This window comes from Octopus sinensis, linkage group LG17 (genome assembly GCF_006345805.1).
Source record: "Octopus sinensis linkage group LG17, ASM634580v1, whole genome shotgun sequence".
Taxonomy (NCBI): domain Eukaryota; kingdom Metazoa; phylum Mollusca; class Cephalopoda; order Octopoda; family Octopodidae; genus Octopus; species Octopus sinensis.
Window position 1 is genome coordinate 5,857,009 of NC_043013.1, and position 16,102 is coordinate 5,873,110.

The following is a 16,102-nucleotide window of genomic DNA, read 5'->3' on the forward strand; positions in this document are numbered from 1 at the left end:
ACGAAAATATACATATATACATACACATACATACATATATATATACATACATATATTTATAACATATATGTATACATATATATATACACATATACAAATATATACATATATATTGAGATATATGTCCAATTGAGTTAATACTGGTAAAGATTGGAGTATAAGTGTAAGTAGCATTTCTATAGAGACTGGACTTGCAAGGAGATTTTTTTAGAAAAAAAAATGTACAGCTTTTCGAACCTAAAGAATTCAGTTTTTTGTTGTATTTTTTTTTTTGTCTAATTTCAACAAAGTGATGAATCAAAATTGTTATGGGAAGTTCTACATATATCGACCTACATTGAGTTGCCCACCTTCAACAGAGTTTACTTCAATTGTTTTAATGGCTACGTAAATCTACAGGTCACCATTTCTCAACACCATGCATCACTAACCAAGTCAGAAACTGTAGCGAAATTTTGTATTCCCCAGACATGAAATGGCGAAGAGGGAGAAGAAGAAAAGAAAAAAAAAAAACTAAGAAGGAAGGATGAAAAAGAACCCATAAAAGGACAAAAAACAATGGAATCTAAATGAAAATCATGTATATATAAATGTGTGTGTATATATATATATATATACACACACACACACACACAAATACACAAACATGTACTTGGCTTGTGTTTGTGTATCAAGTTATTTAAAAATTTAATATTATATATATATATATGATTATATATATATATATATATAACATACATATGTTTGCTTATGTATGTGTATATATATATATGCATGTATACATATGGAAGAAGGTAAAAAAGAGAGAAAATAGAAACCTTCTGGCAATGTGGTAAGTTTTATAAAGGTTTCAGAATGGTTTTATAAACTTTCTGCATTGTCAGAAACTTTCTGTTTTCTCTCTCTCTTTTTTTTTTTTTGCCTTCTTCAATATTACAATGCTTCAAGCAAACTACAATGCTCTTATGTATGTATATATATATATATATATATATATATATATATACACACACACACACACACACACATATATAATGCTTCAATGTTTGCAAAATCAGAAAGAACGAGAATGGGATAAAGGGGGGGAAGAAGGATTTGGTAGGTTCCCACCGATGCAGAAAAGGACTATCCACGGTAGCAACTAATTAAATAAATGAAATAAATAGTAAAAATTCGTTTGTTTGTTTGATTGGTCTTCTCTTTCGTTCTTTCTTTCCAGCAATAAAAAAATTTGGGGTGAGGATGTTAGGGTGAAGTTTGTGGCAGGATGGGGTTTTTTTTTTAAGGGTTAGGAATTAGTGAGAGAAAAGGGAAAAAAAAAAAAAATAACATCAATGCACAGAAGAGTTGTTGAGTGTTTTTGTTGTTTGCAGTGACTTTTTTGTTTGTCCCCTTTATGTTTAAAACTTGTAAAAGAAAAAAAAATTGTTAAATTAAGACGACAGGAAATATTGTGCACAAAATTTGAAGTTTTTCTTTTGCATACATACACACACATAGAAATTGCACATACATATGTATTATGGCTGTGTGAGTGTATGTGTGTATATATATATATAAACAAACATATTGTGTCTGTGGATGGATATATATATATATATATATATATATATACACACACACACACCACACACACATATATAATGCTTCAATGTTTGCAAAATCAGAAAGAACGAGAATGGGATAAAGGGGGGAAGAAGGATTTGGTAGGTTCCCACCGATGCAGAAAAGGACTATCCACGGTAGCAACTAATTAAATAAATGAAATAAATAGTAAAAATTCGTTTGTTTGTTTGATTGGTCTTCTCTTTCGTTCTTTCTTTCCAGCAATAAAAAAATTTGGGGTGAGGATGTTAGGGTGAAGTTTGTGGCAGGATGGGGTTTTTTTTTTAAGGGTTAGGAATTAGTGAGAGAAAAGGGAAAAAAAAAAAAAAATAACATCAATGCACAGAAGAGTTGTTGAGTGTTTTTGTTGTTTGCAGTGACTTTTTTGTTTGTCCCCTTTATGTTTAAAACTTGTAAAAGAAAAAAAAATTGTTAAATTAAGACGACAGGAAATATTGTGCACAAAATTTGAAGTTTTTCTTTTGCATACATACACACACATAGAAATTGCACATACATATGTATTATGGCTGTGTGAGTGTATGTGTGTATATATATATATAAACAAACATATTGTGTCTGTGGATGGATATATATATATATATACACACACACAAATAGATATTGTGTATGCATATATGTAGATATATACAAATGGTATATATACATACTCTTATTTGTTTCAGTCATTTGACTGCGGTCATGCTGGAGTACTGCCTTTAGTCGAACAAATCGACCCCAGGACTTATTCTTTGTAAGCCTAGTACTTATTCTATCAGTCTGTTTTGCCAAACTGCTAAGTTAAGGGGACTTAAAACACAAATTGCATATATGTAAATATATAGAAATGGTATATATATATATATTATATTAAATTATATATATATATATATACACACACACACATATATGATAATGATACATATTACACAAACACACACATCCATACGCAAACATAAAAACATACATACACACACACACACCTATTTCATTATTATGCACAGAATTTACAAATATCAGTTAATAATAATAATAATCCAAGCTGAAGTTAGATTGACAAGGAATATCTGCTGTTGTGTTTGAAAAACAGCTGGCAATAATCAGCTACAGTGCTGTTGATACCACTAAAATTATTGTGAAGCTTAAACGCAAACTACACCTAGAAATGCATCAGTTAACAATGAAACGTATATCATAAGAGAAGAAAAGTTTCGTCCTGTTTTTTTTCTTTCTCTCTTTTGCTTAAAAATTTACTCTTTTTTGCTTTTCTTTTCTTTGAGGAAGTTCCTTGTAAGGCACTATTAGCAACCGAAAATTGTCTTTTTTTAATTATTTAAAAATTTTTTCGTTTTAGCTAACATGAAGTTTCAATAAGCGAGCACTACTTGATTTGAATTCTGACATAATAATAATAATAATAATAATAATGATAATGGTTTCAAATTTTAGCACAAGGCCAGTAATTTTAGTGGGTGGGGATCAGTCAATTACATCAACACCAGTACTTGACTGGTACATGACAGAATTTGAAATCAGAACACAAGGGGCGAGAAGAAATGCAGATAAGTATTTTGTTCTACATGCTAACAATTCTGCTGGCATGCTGCCTTAATAATAACCCTTTCTACAATAGGCACAAGGCCTGGAATTCTGGGGGAAGAAGGTTAGTCAATTACATTGACTCCCAGTGCGTGACTGGTACTTATTTTATCGACCTCTGAGAAGATGAAAGGCAAAGTCGACCTTGGTAAGAATCTGAACTCAGAACTGAGAGAAATGTCACTAAACATTTCATCCAACATGCTAATAATTCTGCCAGCTCACTGCCTTCAATAATAATAATAATAATAATAATAATCCTTTCTATTATAGGCACATGGCTTGGATTTTGTGAGGAGGGGGACAATTGACCACATTGACTCCAGTACTCAACTGGTACTTAATTTATCGACCCAGAAAGGATGAAAAGCAATGTCGACCTCGGTGGAATTTGAACTCAGAACATAACGGCAGACGAGACACTACTAAGCATTTCGTCCAACATGTTAATGAATCTGCCAACTCACTGCCTTAATAATAATAATAATAATAATAATAATAGTAATGATAATAATCCTTTCTACTATAGGCACATGGCCTGGATTTTGTGTGGAGGGGGAAATCGATCACATCGACCCAGTACTCAACTGGTACTTAATTTATCGACCTTGAAAGGATGAAAAGCAAAGTTGACCTCAGCGGAATTTGAACTCAGAATGTAGCAACGGGCGAAATACTATTAAGTATTTCGCCCGGTGTGCTAACGATTCTGCCAGCTCACCATCTTAATAATAATTTGGAAATCTGTTAACAACTAGGAAACTGTTAAGGTATATAAAGTGTTTGTTTGGAGTTGAAACTGAAAACTCCTTTACTACTCTGATGCTCCTGGTTCTATTGTGATCCTCCTTTAAGAATTAGTCAGAGGAATGCAATGGAAGGAGGGAAACATTTCCAGAGATGTGACAGTGTGAAGATCCAGCCTTTTGCATCAATGAATAAACTCAACTTTAGTTTTACTTTTACTTCTTGTTTGTACATCCAAACATTGTGTGCATATGTGTATGTATGTATATATATATATATATACACACACACACACAAACATACACTTGTATATGTGTGTATACACATATACACACACAATATATATATACACATGTATACATATATACTCATACACACACACATGTATAAACTCGTATGCACATATACAAACACACACCTGTATACATATATACACACACACACCTGTATTCATAAACTCATATACATATGTATACTCAGACATGTATATATACTCATATACATATACATACGAATGCTTGACTATTTCTTATGAATACCTGCACTATCCTTAAGGACAATATAGCTAAGACAAAATAGGAGGTGTGGTATTTTAGCGGAACAATTAGGGTAAAATTTGAATGAGGTTATAGTAACAGAAGAAGAAAAAATTACATTACCTTGATAGAAAATTTTTGATCAAAATAACAACACACACACACACACATAGACATTCATACACACAAGATGGTTAGAATTAATTAATTAATCAAAACATTTGAGATAATCATTGAGAAGATTGGATTAACATGTTGGATTAACAATTTACAGATTTTTCAGGATAAACAACTTTTATTCACCTCCTTGACTTGTGAATAGCTTTGAAACAAACTAATTAATCGTAGAACTCCACAGAAGGAAAGAAGGAAATATTGCCCAGAAATTTAAAATATAAGTGTTAAAAATATGTTTTAAATAAAAATCAAAAGAAAACTCAGGAAGATTCATTAAATATCATCACCATTATCGTTATTATTATTATTATTATTATTGCTGTGTTTCTTATTTTTAAAAAATATTGTCACAATGTTGTTGCATGAAAAAAGAATGAAGTGAATAAGCTATTGTGTTGTAGAGAAACACCAGTTATCCTCAGTGGTGCCTGTTCCGACACAGGAAGTGAGACTACTGGAAAAAGGGGATGGGCAGAGCAGGAGATTTGAACACTGAATGCTAATGCTCAGTTCCTGCTGACAGCCATGCACTATTATTTATACATTCATTATTATTATTATTTTTTTTTTCATTTTGAAATTCACTGGCTCACCTGGAGTGGGCCATTTGAGATTTTTGGTACCTTTTGCCATCAACAGTGTTCAGTGCCAGTAACAAGATTCTCTTGCCCCTTCTACAGAAAAAATCTCATTACACACACAAAAGAAAAAAAGGAAAATCTCACGTAGGTACATGACCAGTTTTTTTTTTTGTCTTTATAAGGGAGGATAAAGTAAACTTTGGTGGGATCTGAACTCAGAACTGAGAGAGATAAAACTAAATACTATAATGTATTTCGTCTGGTGTGCTGTCTCATTTTCCCTGTTGCACTTAATAATTATCCCTTCGACTATAAGTACAAGGCCTGAAATTTTGAGGGAGGGAGTTAGGTGATTACACGGACCCCAGTATTTGACTGGTATTTCATTCTATTATCCCTGAAAGGACGAAAGACAGAATTTACAACTAGAATGTAAAGATGGAAGAAATGCTGTCATACATTTTGTTTGATGCGGTAACAATTCAATCAGCTTACCACCTTAATAATAATAATAATAATAACAATAATAATAATCCTTTCTCCTATAGGCACAAGGCCTGAAATTTTATGGGGAGGGGGCTAGATGATTACATTGACCCCAGTGATGTACAAGTACTTATTTCATCAACTCCCAAAAGGACAAACAGTAAAGTTGGCCTCAGTGGATTTTGAACTCAGAATGTACAGACGAATGAAATGTCGCCAAGCATTTTGTCTGGTGTGCTAATGATTCCGCCAGCTTGCCGCATTAATGATAATAACAATAAATAATTTCTTATACAGGCACCAGGACAAAGTGTAGAGAAGAAATGGGGTCATATGGTGTTTATTCATGCATTATCATGTAAATTAAATGTGGCTGGGAATTGATACCAGTTTGTAGACTTGCCCGGCATGAGTATATCTCTGGTTCAAAAATACTTGCTGCTGCCAATAACAACAATAATAATGGTTTCTGATTTAGGCACAAGTCCAGTCAGTAATTTAAGTGGGTGGGTGGGTGGTGGTTTAGTCAATATTGTCGACCCCAGTACTTACCTGGTACTTTATTTTATCAACTCTGAAGAGATGAAAGGCAAAGTTGACCATGGCAGGATTTGAACTCAGAATGTAAAGAGCTGGAAGAAATAACGTAAGGCATTGTTTCCTGCACTCCAACGATTCTGCCAGTTTGCCCGCCCTGGGCGAAGAAACAGTTGATTATATTGACCCTTCCCACCAAGAATGAAAGAGGCAAAGTCGACCTCAACAGGATTTTTGAATTCAGACGTAAAGGGTTGAAACGAAACATACCACAATACATTTTGCCTGTTGCTCTACTGATTTGGCCAATCCACAGTTCTTTACAGTAACTGTACAATTGATTCATTTGTTTTAAGAAAAAAAAAAGCCCCTAAAACAAATGGTGGAGGTAATTGAACAGACCAATAATATCTTAACTGTGAAGGCACGTGGCTTTGTGGTTAGGGTATTTAGCTAATGATTGTAAGGTCATGGGTTTGATACCCGGTGGCACAATATTGTCCTTGAGCAAGACACTTTATTTCACATTGCTCCAGTTCACTCAGCTGGCAAAAATGAGTCGTACCAGTAATTACAAAGGGGCAGCTTTGCCACATTCTGTGTCACACCGAATCTCTTTGAGAACTATGTTAAAGGCTATGCGTCTCTGTGGAGTGCTCAGCCACTTGCAAGTGAATTTCATGAGCAGGCTGTTCCGTTGATTGGATCAACTGGAACCCTCGTCCTCGTAACTGATAGAGTGCCAGTAATATCCTAATTGGTAATTATTTAATTGAGCATGGATGGATGAAGGGTGGAAAACAATCACCTACTGGACTTGAACTCAGTATTACAAGTTAACGAACCAGCGTCAATCCCAGCATTCTACTGTCATAGTCGTCTTCAGTGATATGGTTATGTGGTCATACTGATTTAACCCTTAGACACAAACAGGAAAGATTACAGCTTACAGGAATGACAAACTGGTATTTATTCTACTGACCATGGAAGGCTGAAAGGTAAAGTTGACCGGACAGGATCTGATCCAAAGAAACAAAACTATGAGGCATTTAGTCTACTTCTCTCTCATTTCTGCCAATCCAAAACTGCCCACTCACCACCTCCCTGTTGCCCTCCTAATGTTAATGAATTTTTGTTGAAAATAGATCTTTTTAAAAAAAAAAATCAACTGTGTCATTAATGATTTTTAATTAAGTTTAATAATAATATCATCCTCAGAATTACTATGTGCATAAGGAAGTAAGATGAAACAATTATTATGAACACAAGGGTTAGTCTATGTGTGTGTGTGTGTGTATACTCATGCATGTATACATATTTAAGTGAATTCTAACCTGCCTGCAGGAGAATTCTTGTGGAGGTGTTTTAAAAAAAAACATTGGATTTAAAAAAAAAAAAACTTTGATTAAATTTTCGTTTCTTTCTTTTTTTGATAGTTTGTTCCATCTTACATAGACAACAATCAAACTTGCTATTTAATAATGGTAATAATAATCATAATAATAATAATAGTGGTAATAGTAATAGGAGAAGTAATAATAGTGGTGGTGTTGGTGGTGATGATGACAAATGATGATAATGATGACGGGAATTTCATACATAGGCATGTAACCTCAGACTTATAAGTAGAAAGGGGAATTTTTTAAAGTGTTGTGATGTTCATGCCTTTCACACAAGGTGCTTTTAGCACAAGTGAAACAAACATTTCCAAGTGGAAAAATGATAAATTAGGCATTTTATTTATACTTCATCGACAAACTTAACCAGTGCAAAGCATGTCAGTTTCCTAATGAAAACGATGATAATAATAAGAACCAGAAATCTAATTATAATAGTATAATTCATGAGAATTTATATATATATATATATATACACAAATATATATATGTATATATATATATACATACAAATATATATAAATCAACATAAGAAAAAAAGAAATGCACAAAAAAAAAGAGAAAAAGACCCAATAGTTTTCTTTTTCTTCTGCTTTTAAACTCAATGTTATTTTTCTAAAAAAAACCCATATAAGATCTAAACTTATTTCTCACAGACTTCAAAAAAAAAAAAAAAGGGAGCAAGGAGGCTAGTTGGGGGCAGGGCAGGTAGGGCTGGGGTGGCGGTCATAGGAATAAAATAATTTGCAATGAACCATAAACTTGCTTAAATTACATGGTGGGGGTGGCGAGTGAGAGGTGGGGATGGAGTGGGGGTGGGGTGGAGTGGGACGCTCAACATGAGCGAGAACGATATGTCTAGGGAAAGGACAAATGACATTTTTTTAATTTTATATTTTTTTTTCTGATCTGATCATCACAATCGAGAGAAAGAGAGAGAAAATAGAAATCCCAACATTTTAAAAAACCTATTAATAATAATAGTAAAAAAAACAAATAAAAAAAAAAGAGAGGAGTTGAGCAGAAAGGATTTGTCAGGGTGGGGGGGATGGTAGGTGGGGCGGGCAGTGGCTCATAAAAGTAATCTCAGAAAAATTCTGCTGGGTCCTTTTTCTTTCTCTGTTTTGAAAGGTTGAGCGAAGGGTTAATAAAAGAAGCAAAAAAAAAAAAAAAAAAAGGATTAAGAGGAAGAAAGAGATGCATTGAATAATGCCTGGGAAAAGTGGCGGGAGAAATTCCATGAGTATTTGTTTTTTGTTGCATGTGTGTTTATGAAAGTATATTGTATTTGTTAGTGAAGAAATTTAGAACGTAGAATATGGTGCAAACTGCTTTCTTTTGTCACTCACTACCCCCATACACACCCAGGCCAACTCTACTGATATATACAGTTTCTTTCTTTTTTTTTTTGCTAAAAAAAAGGTGCCTACAATGAGAAAAATATTAACATAAAAATCAAACTTCAAAAAAAAGGAGAAAGATTTTAGTCGAACTTTTCAAAGTTGGATTTGTTTAGAAAATAAATTTCCAGCGTTATCATAATAATAATAATTTTACTAACATTAAATAATTTTTTTTTCTTTTTGTACAATATAGGCCTCTTAAAGCCCGAGATTGTAAGGGGAGAGGAGGGGAGAAAAAATGGGAAGTTGTCACAATCATGCTTTTTCCAATGGCATCGGTAATGTAAGTGAAATGAAGCAGTTCTGTTCTAAATGGGAATCAAAACTAGGTTGCAGCCTGAGCTCACCAGCAGCTGAATGCTGCACTACAGCACCAGCCACAATAATAAGTGTAGTAGGAGTAGTAGTCAGTAGTAGTAATAATAAGAGATGAATTGAGTTACTTAGTAAGAGATGAACTGAGTTACAAAGATATTAATACCTGTGATTTTGTTTTTTATATTGTGTATGTGCATATACACATATTCATAAACACACACACACATACACATAGGTATATGTGTCACTGTGTATATTTTAGAGAAAAATCCCTCTCATACAAGTGGTATTGTAATTAAAGCACAAAAGTCCATTTAAGAAATTTCATTTTTCAGATAAAAAGGTAAAAATATTAAACATAAAAGACAATAACAGCCTGTAAACACTTCTTGGTTTGTGGTGGTAGGTTTCAGGAACAAAAAAAAAATTCCAATTTCCTCCCAAAAGATGTTTCTATCAGTCAAAGCCACATATATCCGATTTTCAAACAAACAAGCATTTGGCATTATGTAGTCAAGTGTGGCTAAAAAATATTAATAAATGTTTAGAGAGAGAGAGACACACGACACACACACAGGTGCCACATGGACACTTCATCACCACTGTCTCTCACCTTGCTGATACATCTGATATTCATTCTTACTCTCTCTCTCTCCTAAATGTGAGAAGCCATGTAGTTCTTCTACAACAAGAACCTGCTCTACTTCATCCTTTTCCCTCATATCTTAACCTCCATCTAGCATACAGAGGCAACATCCTCCTTTCCTGGGTATGGTGACTTGTGAGCTACATGGTGAGCTCAATAGTGCCAGTGGCACGAAAAAGAAAAAAAAAAAACAGTTGTAGAAATCATGCCAGAGGAGATATTGGTGTATAGGTCAGGCCTTGACTTACTGGATCCTTGTCAAACTGTCCAACCCGTACCTGCATGGAACATGGACATTAAATGATGACACACACACAAATATATATATATATATATATATATATATATATAATATATATATATATATATAATATATATATATATATATATATGTATATATATATATATATATATATATACATACACACACACACACACATATATATAAAATCATTTAACATCCACTCTCTATGATGTTATCGGATGAATAGCCAAACAGGATCCAATGAGTTGAAAGACTATGTCATGCTCCAGTGTCTGTTTTGGCATGGTTCTATAAGTGGATGCCCTTCCTAACATCAGATGTACAAGTGTATATGTGCCTCTGTATGTATATATTACGTATGCACATATATAATACACACGCACACACACACAATATTCACTGTATTTAAGATACAGCTGAGTTTATTAAATCACTGTCATTGCTGCCTGATGAGGCGTTAGAAACCAGGCTCAACAGATTTTCATCCGTTAAACCAAATTGGCCAAACTAAATGAAAATTACAGTACCCCAAATACATATGTGCATACGTTGTGTGAAATACATACACATTTAATATTAGTTTCAAATTCTGGCACAAGGCCAGCGGTTTTGGGGGACAGGCTAAGTCAATTACATTGATTCCAGTGTTCAATTGGTACTTATTTCATTGCCCCTCAAAGGATGAAAGGCAAAGTTGACCTGGGTGCTATTTGAACTCACAACGTAAAGACAGAGGGAATGCAGCTGAGCATTTTACCTGGCATTCAAATACTGCAACCGGCTCACTGCCTCACATGCGTATATATAATATTACACAGCATGTTAGAGAAAGAATGAAACATTTAAAAAGTTTTATATTCAATACCTGACAGGTAGACAGACCAAAATACATAATTCCGATTAATTAAATACATCCCACTGTATAGTACACACATACTTGATGTACAAGTACCTGACAGTGGACACTGTCCAAAGCAACTGCTCATAAAGTGTAGTAAATGCTCCAGAGACATTTCTAGCTTTCAATGGCTACATCAGTCTTTATTTTGTGTTTTTCATTGGAAAAAAAAACAACAAAAAAACTTGACTACTATTATTTATTTTTTCTTCATTGCAAATCCTTTGAAAACGAGTGACACTGATTGATATCTCACACTTAACTTCGCACCCCCCCATTACCATCCAATCTGATCCATTCATCACGACCACCACCATTAAAACCAACAAATGTACATGTATTCTGGAAAGACTTAATGAACTCATCGATTGGACTTGTGGATCATTTCTTACCAACACCACACAGACGTAAGCACATGCACGCACACACACAGCCACACACAAATATATACATATATGTGTATGTATAAACACACACTTATAATATACACGTTTATTCGGATAAATACACAACTGGGCAAGCCCGTAGACTTTTTAAATCTCAATCTAAAAATCTGTAAGCTTAAATTGCAGAGGCATATTATTGGGAACTGGGGAGAGGGATATAAGAATGGTCACAAGTTATGTTTTATTTATTTATCATTCCCCCCTCCCCAAGTTTACTAAAATGGAGGGTTAAAATCGCCAAGAAATACCAATCAATTATATGTTATATAGGTTTTAGTTAGTGGTGTTTTTTTTTGTATAATTTTATTCTTTTTTTAAGAAGAAAAAATGGAGAAGAACTGCAGTTTATAATATAATGGAATCAAGATGGCTGTCTAACATTGTGGACATATTGAGATCAAATGATTCCCGACAAAAGGGGAGAGAGAGAGAGAGAGGGGGGTGGGGGAGAGAAGGAGGTCGAACATTTTTGATTTAAAAAGATGTCTGTGTTGTTCTTTTTGTTTCTTCTTCCCTAATAAAGAGTTTCATTGGTTATTAGAAGTAATTCAAAAGTAGTTGTGTAGACAAGAAAATATCAAGCCAGGAAGCTTGATTTTTTTCTTCTCATTTTTCTTTTTCTTCTAAACAAAAAAAAAAAAAAATTAGGGCCTTTATTTTATTAACAAGGTGTGTTAAAATAGATGTGTGTATGTGTGAGAGAGAGAGACGGGGGTGGGGCTAAAGTGAGAGTGTGTGAAACACAAATAATACTTAGGGTTTAGGGGTTTTTGCAAACCATTAACTCCACATTGTTTTAAAGGATTCTCTTCTCTCTCCACAAAGAATGAGGCCAATAGTGAGTGAACCCTCACTTCTGCAATATTATTCAAACAGTTAACATCTCAAAAAATATGGACAAGGAAAGAAAAAACAAAACAAGGCATTAAGAATTAGAAAAACAATTTTTTTTACCTAATTGAAAAAAAAAAACACAATAATAATAAATAAAAAAAGTTTCGTGAGGTCTTTTTTTTTGTAAAAAAAAATTTCTCCTTTTAAATCAACATTCTTTTTTTTTTTTTTTTAAAACGAAGTTGTTTACTATATATATATATATATATATATATATATATATATATATATATGTATATATATATGTATATATATAAAATAATGTTTTAAAAAGTTATGAATTGTTGTCCTTTAAACCTCTGTCCTTTTTTTTTCTTGTTGCAATCAATCACCTCCAGCAGAGGTGATTGACAAAATATTCAAAGAAAAAACGGATTTCCTTGTCTTAAGTTCGTTAAGTTTCATTTGCATTTTTTTTTTCAGTTTTGTTTTGTTTTGTATCATCTCAGTGATAATTAGGAAAAAAGGAGGGGAGGAAGGAGGAATAAATGCAATAATAATAATAATAATAATAATAATAATAATAATAATGATTTTAATAATAATAAGCCCAAATTGTATATAAAATCAGAATTTTTTTTACATTAATTAAAAAATATATCTAAAAAGAAAAAAAAAACAAACACCCCAGGAAAAAACTGCAACATCAACGGCAACAACAACAACAACAACATTATCACATAAAGTACCTCTATGCTAATTTTTTTTTCCTTATTTCTTCCTTTTTTTTTTCATCGTTTTCTTTTGTTATTGCAGTCTTTATATATTGCAATAGAGAAACTATAACTAGAAAAAAAAGAGAAGGTGAGACAGAGAAATGTGTTAGGAGAGAGAGAGAGAGAGAGAGAGCAGTGGGGGTAGTGTCTAAGAGGAGGGTAGACCGTGGTGACAGGAAAGAATGAGCTTGGGTAATGTCCGAGAGAAAGAGAGATGCAAAAGGTATGGGGTGTTACATAAGAAACAAAGAGAGCGAAAGAGACCTGGAGGAGTGTGGTAAGAGGGATATATATATTATATATATATATATATATATATATATATATAAAAGGAGATGTGGAACACGAGTTGTGATATATAAAAAAGGAAATAAAGAAAATGCTGACAAAATAATTTCAGTAATTTCAGTAATTTAATTAGGTGAAAGTTCTTTTTACCGGTTGCGCATTTGTTATGCTTATCAAAAGTTTTTTTCCTCTTATCAGATAAGAGGAAAAAACTTTTGATAAGCATAACAAATGCGCAGCAACCGGTAAAAAGAACTTTCACCTAATTAAATTACTGAAATTACTGAAATTATTTTGTCAGCATTTTCTTCATTTCCTTTTTATATATATATATATTATATATATATATAAAAGGAGATGTGGAACACGAGTTGTGATATATAAAAAAGGAAATAAAGAAAATGCTGACAAAATAATTTCAGTAATTTCAGTAATTTAATTAGGTGAAAGTTCTTTTTACCGGTTGCGCATTTGTTATGCTTATCAAAAGTTTTTTTCCTCTTATCAGATAAGAGGAAAAAACTTTTGATAAGCATAACAAATGCGCAGCAACCGGTAAAAAGAACTTTCACCTAATTAAATTACTGAAATTACTGAAATTATTTTGTCAGCATTTTCTTCATTTCCTTTTTATATATATATATATATATATATATATATATATAGGGAGAGAGAGAGAGAGAGAGGTGTCTTAGAGAAGTGGACACATAAATAATAACTAAATGAATAAGTCACCTTAGAACTTAACAGCTAAAACACTGATTATGACATCAACAAGTTTGATAACAAGATGCCTGCAGTCTATTGGACAGGAGTGAAGGAGGAGGCAAATGATGTGGACAGAATCATCCGCTATCATCATCATCATCATCATCATCGTCGTCGTCATCATTATCAACGTAGTCCATTACCAGGAGTGATGGTATGTTTTGCCCTTCGAGCCAGTCTCATGTCTCACAGTCCAGTCATGAAGTTGTTGTTGTTGTTGTTGGTAGCAGTGATGCTAAAGGGTGTTGTTGTTGTTGTTGTTGTAGTCGTTTAGCCCAAGGTCAAGCCCGATTGAGTAGACCTATAATTAAAGACATTCCAGCCACAACCATTCTGTATTTTTAGCAGGCTATGCGGGACGATCTTATCCAAAGTGTCCTTCTCTTTACCAAAGGGATATTTGGCTGCTAATTCTACAATGTCAAGCGATGACACAGAGGCTATCCAATATGTCCTTCTCTCTACCAAAGGGAGATTTGACTGTTGTTTCTATTAAGTGATGATATAAAGGTTATGCATTGTTCTCTTTATCAAAAGGGGACTTGGCTGTTGCTTCTAGTAAGTGACCACATAACAGTTCCCTTGTTTTTGTTCTTGTTAGATGTCTTCTCACAGATGATGATGATGATGATTCCTTCACAGCTGTACATAAGTAGGTAGGTAGGTAGGTGGCAGTTTACAGTAAAAAGAGGAAGAAAGACAACAATAATAGTAATAACAGAGACAATGAGTGGTGACAAAAAGGATGTCAAAGGCTACAGAGGGATTAGTGGTTGCAGTAAGAGTAGGGTGGTCGTGGTGGTAGTAGTGTGGTGGTGATGGGGAGGGACAACCTCTAACATAGTAGTAGTAGTAATATAGTAGTAGTAATAATAGTAGTCGAAGTAGAAGTAGTAGTGTGCAGCACAGGTGGTAGTAGTAGTAGTAGTAGTAAGAGTAGTAGTAGAAGTAGTAGTAATGGTAGTGGTGGTGGTGGAGGCAACAGCTCGTCAGCCCAAATAAATTATGCCTGTAGTATTTTTACATTGTGTATGTTTGTATGTGTGTGTGTATATATATATTTGTGTATGTGTGTGAGAGAAAGAGAGTGTCTGTGAGTGTGTGTGTGTGTGTATATATATATATATACACATATATATATATATACACACATACACACACATATATATATATATATATATATACACAGCAGTCACCGATGCCTGTTCTGACCTGGAGAGCCTGTTGCTACACTGTCCTTAGGGGCAGAGTCATTTGTTGGTCCATCTGAAATGAAAGAAGAAAAAAAAAATATATACAAATATCATATATATATACATACAACGAAAATAGTACAATTTATACTAGTGGTTCTCAACCAGGGTTCATATGAGATTTTAGGGGATCCAGGCAACAAAATAGTAAATCGGAGACCCACAATAGTATTTTAAGGGCTCCTGGAAAAATTTTTGCCTTAGATGTATAGATTGCAAGCTTAACTTACACAATATGTGAATAACAATATTGGAATTTTGAAAAAAGTTTCTGTGGTAAGTAGCTTGCTAAACAACCACATGGTTCCGGGTTCAGTCCCACTGCGTGGCATCTTGGGCAAGTGTCTTCTGCTATAGCCCTGGGCCGACCAAAGCCTTGTGAGTGGATTTGGTAGACGGAAACTGAAAGAAGCCTGTCGTATATATGTATATATATATATCATGGCCGATCATGGCCGTTTGCCAGCCTCGTCTGGCACCTGTGCCGATGACACGTAAAAAGCACCCACTACACTCCCGGAGTGGTTGGCGTTAGGAAGGGC

At 33.7% G+C, this 16,102-nt stretch overlaps 1 protein-coding gene across 6 annotated transcripts in view; it reads right to left on the reverse strand.

Annotated features, from left to right (window-relative positions):
- Positions 1-14,797: 14,797 nt before the first annotated feature.
- LOC115220678 (stress-activated protein kinase JNK) overlaps positions 14,798-16,102 on the reverse strand; it is a 154,117-nt gene continuing 152,812 nt past the window's right edge. For all 6 annotated transcript variants that reach the window (XR_003882587.2, XR_005002607.1, XM_029790794.2 and 3 more), the window contains one exon: positions 14,798-15,573. Coding sequence is in view for 4 of the 6 variants with exons in the window: in XM_029790794.2 (XP_029646654.1) it covers positions 15,500-15,573 (74 nt within the window). In the remaining 2 variants the exon portion in view is untranslated. The remainder of the gene's footprint in view (positions 15,574-16,102) is intronic.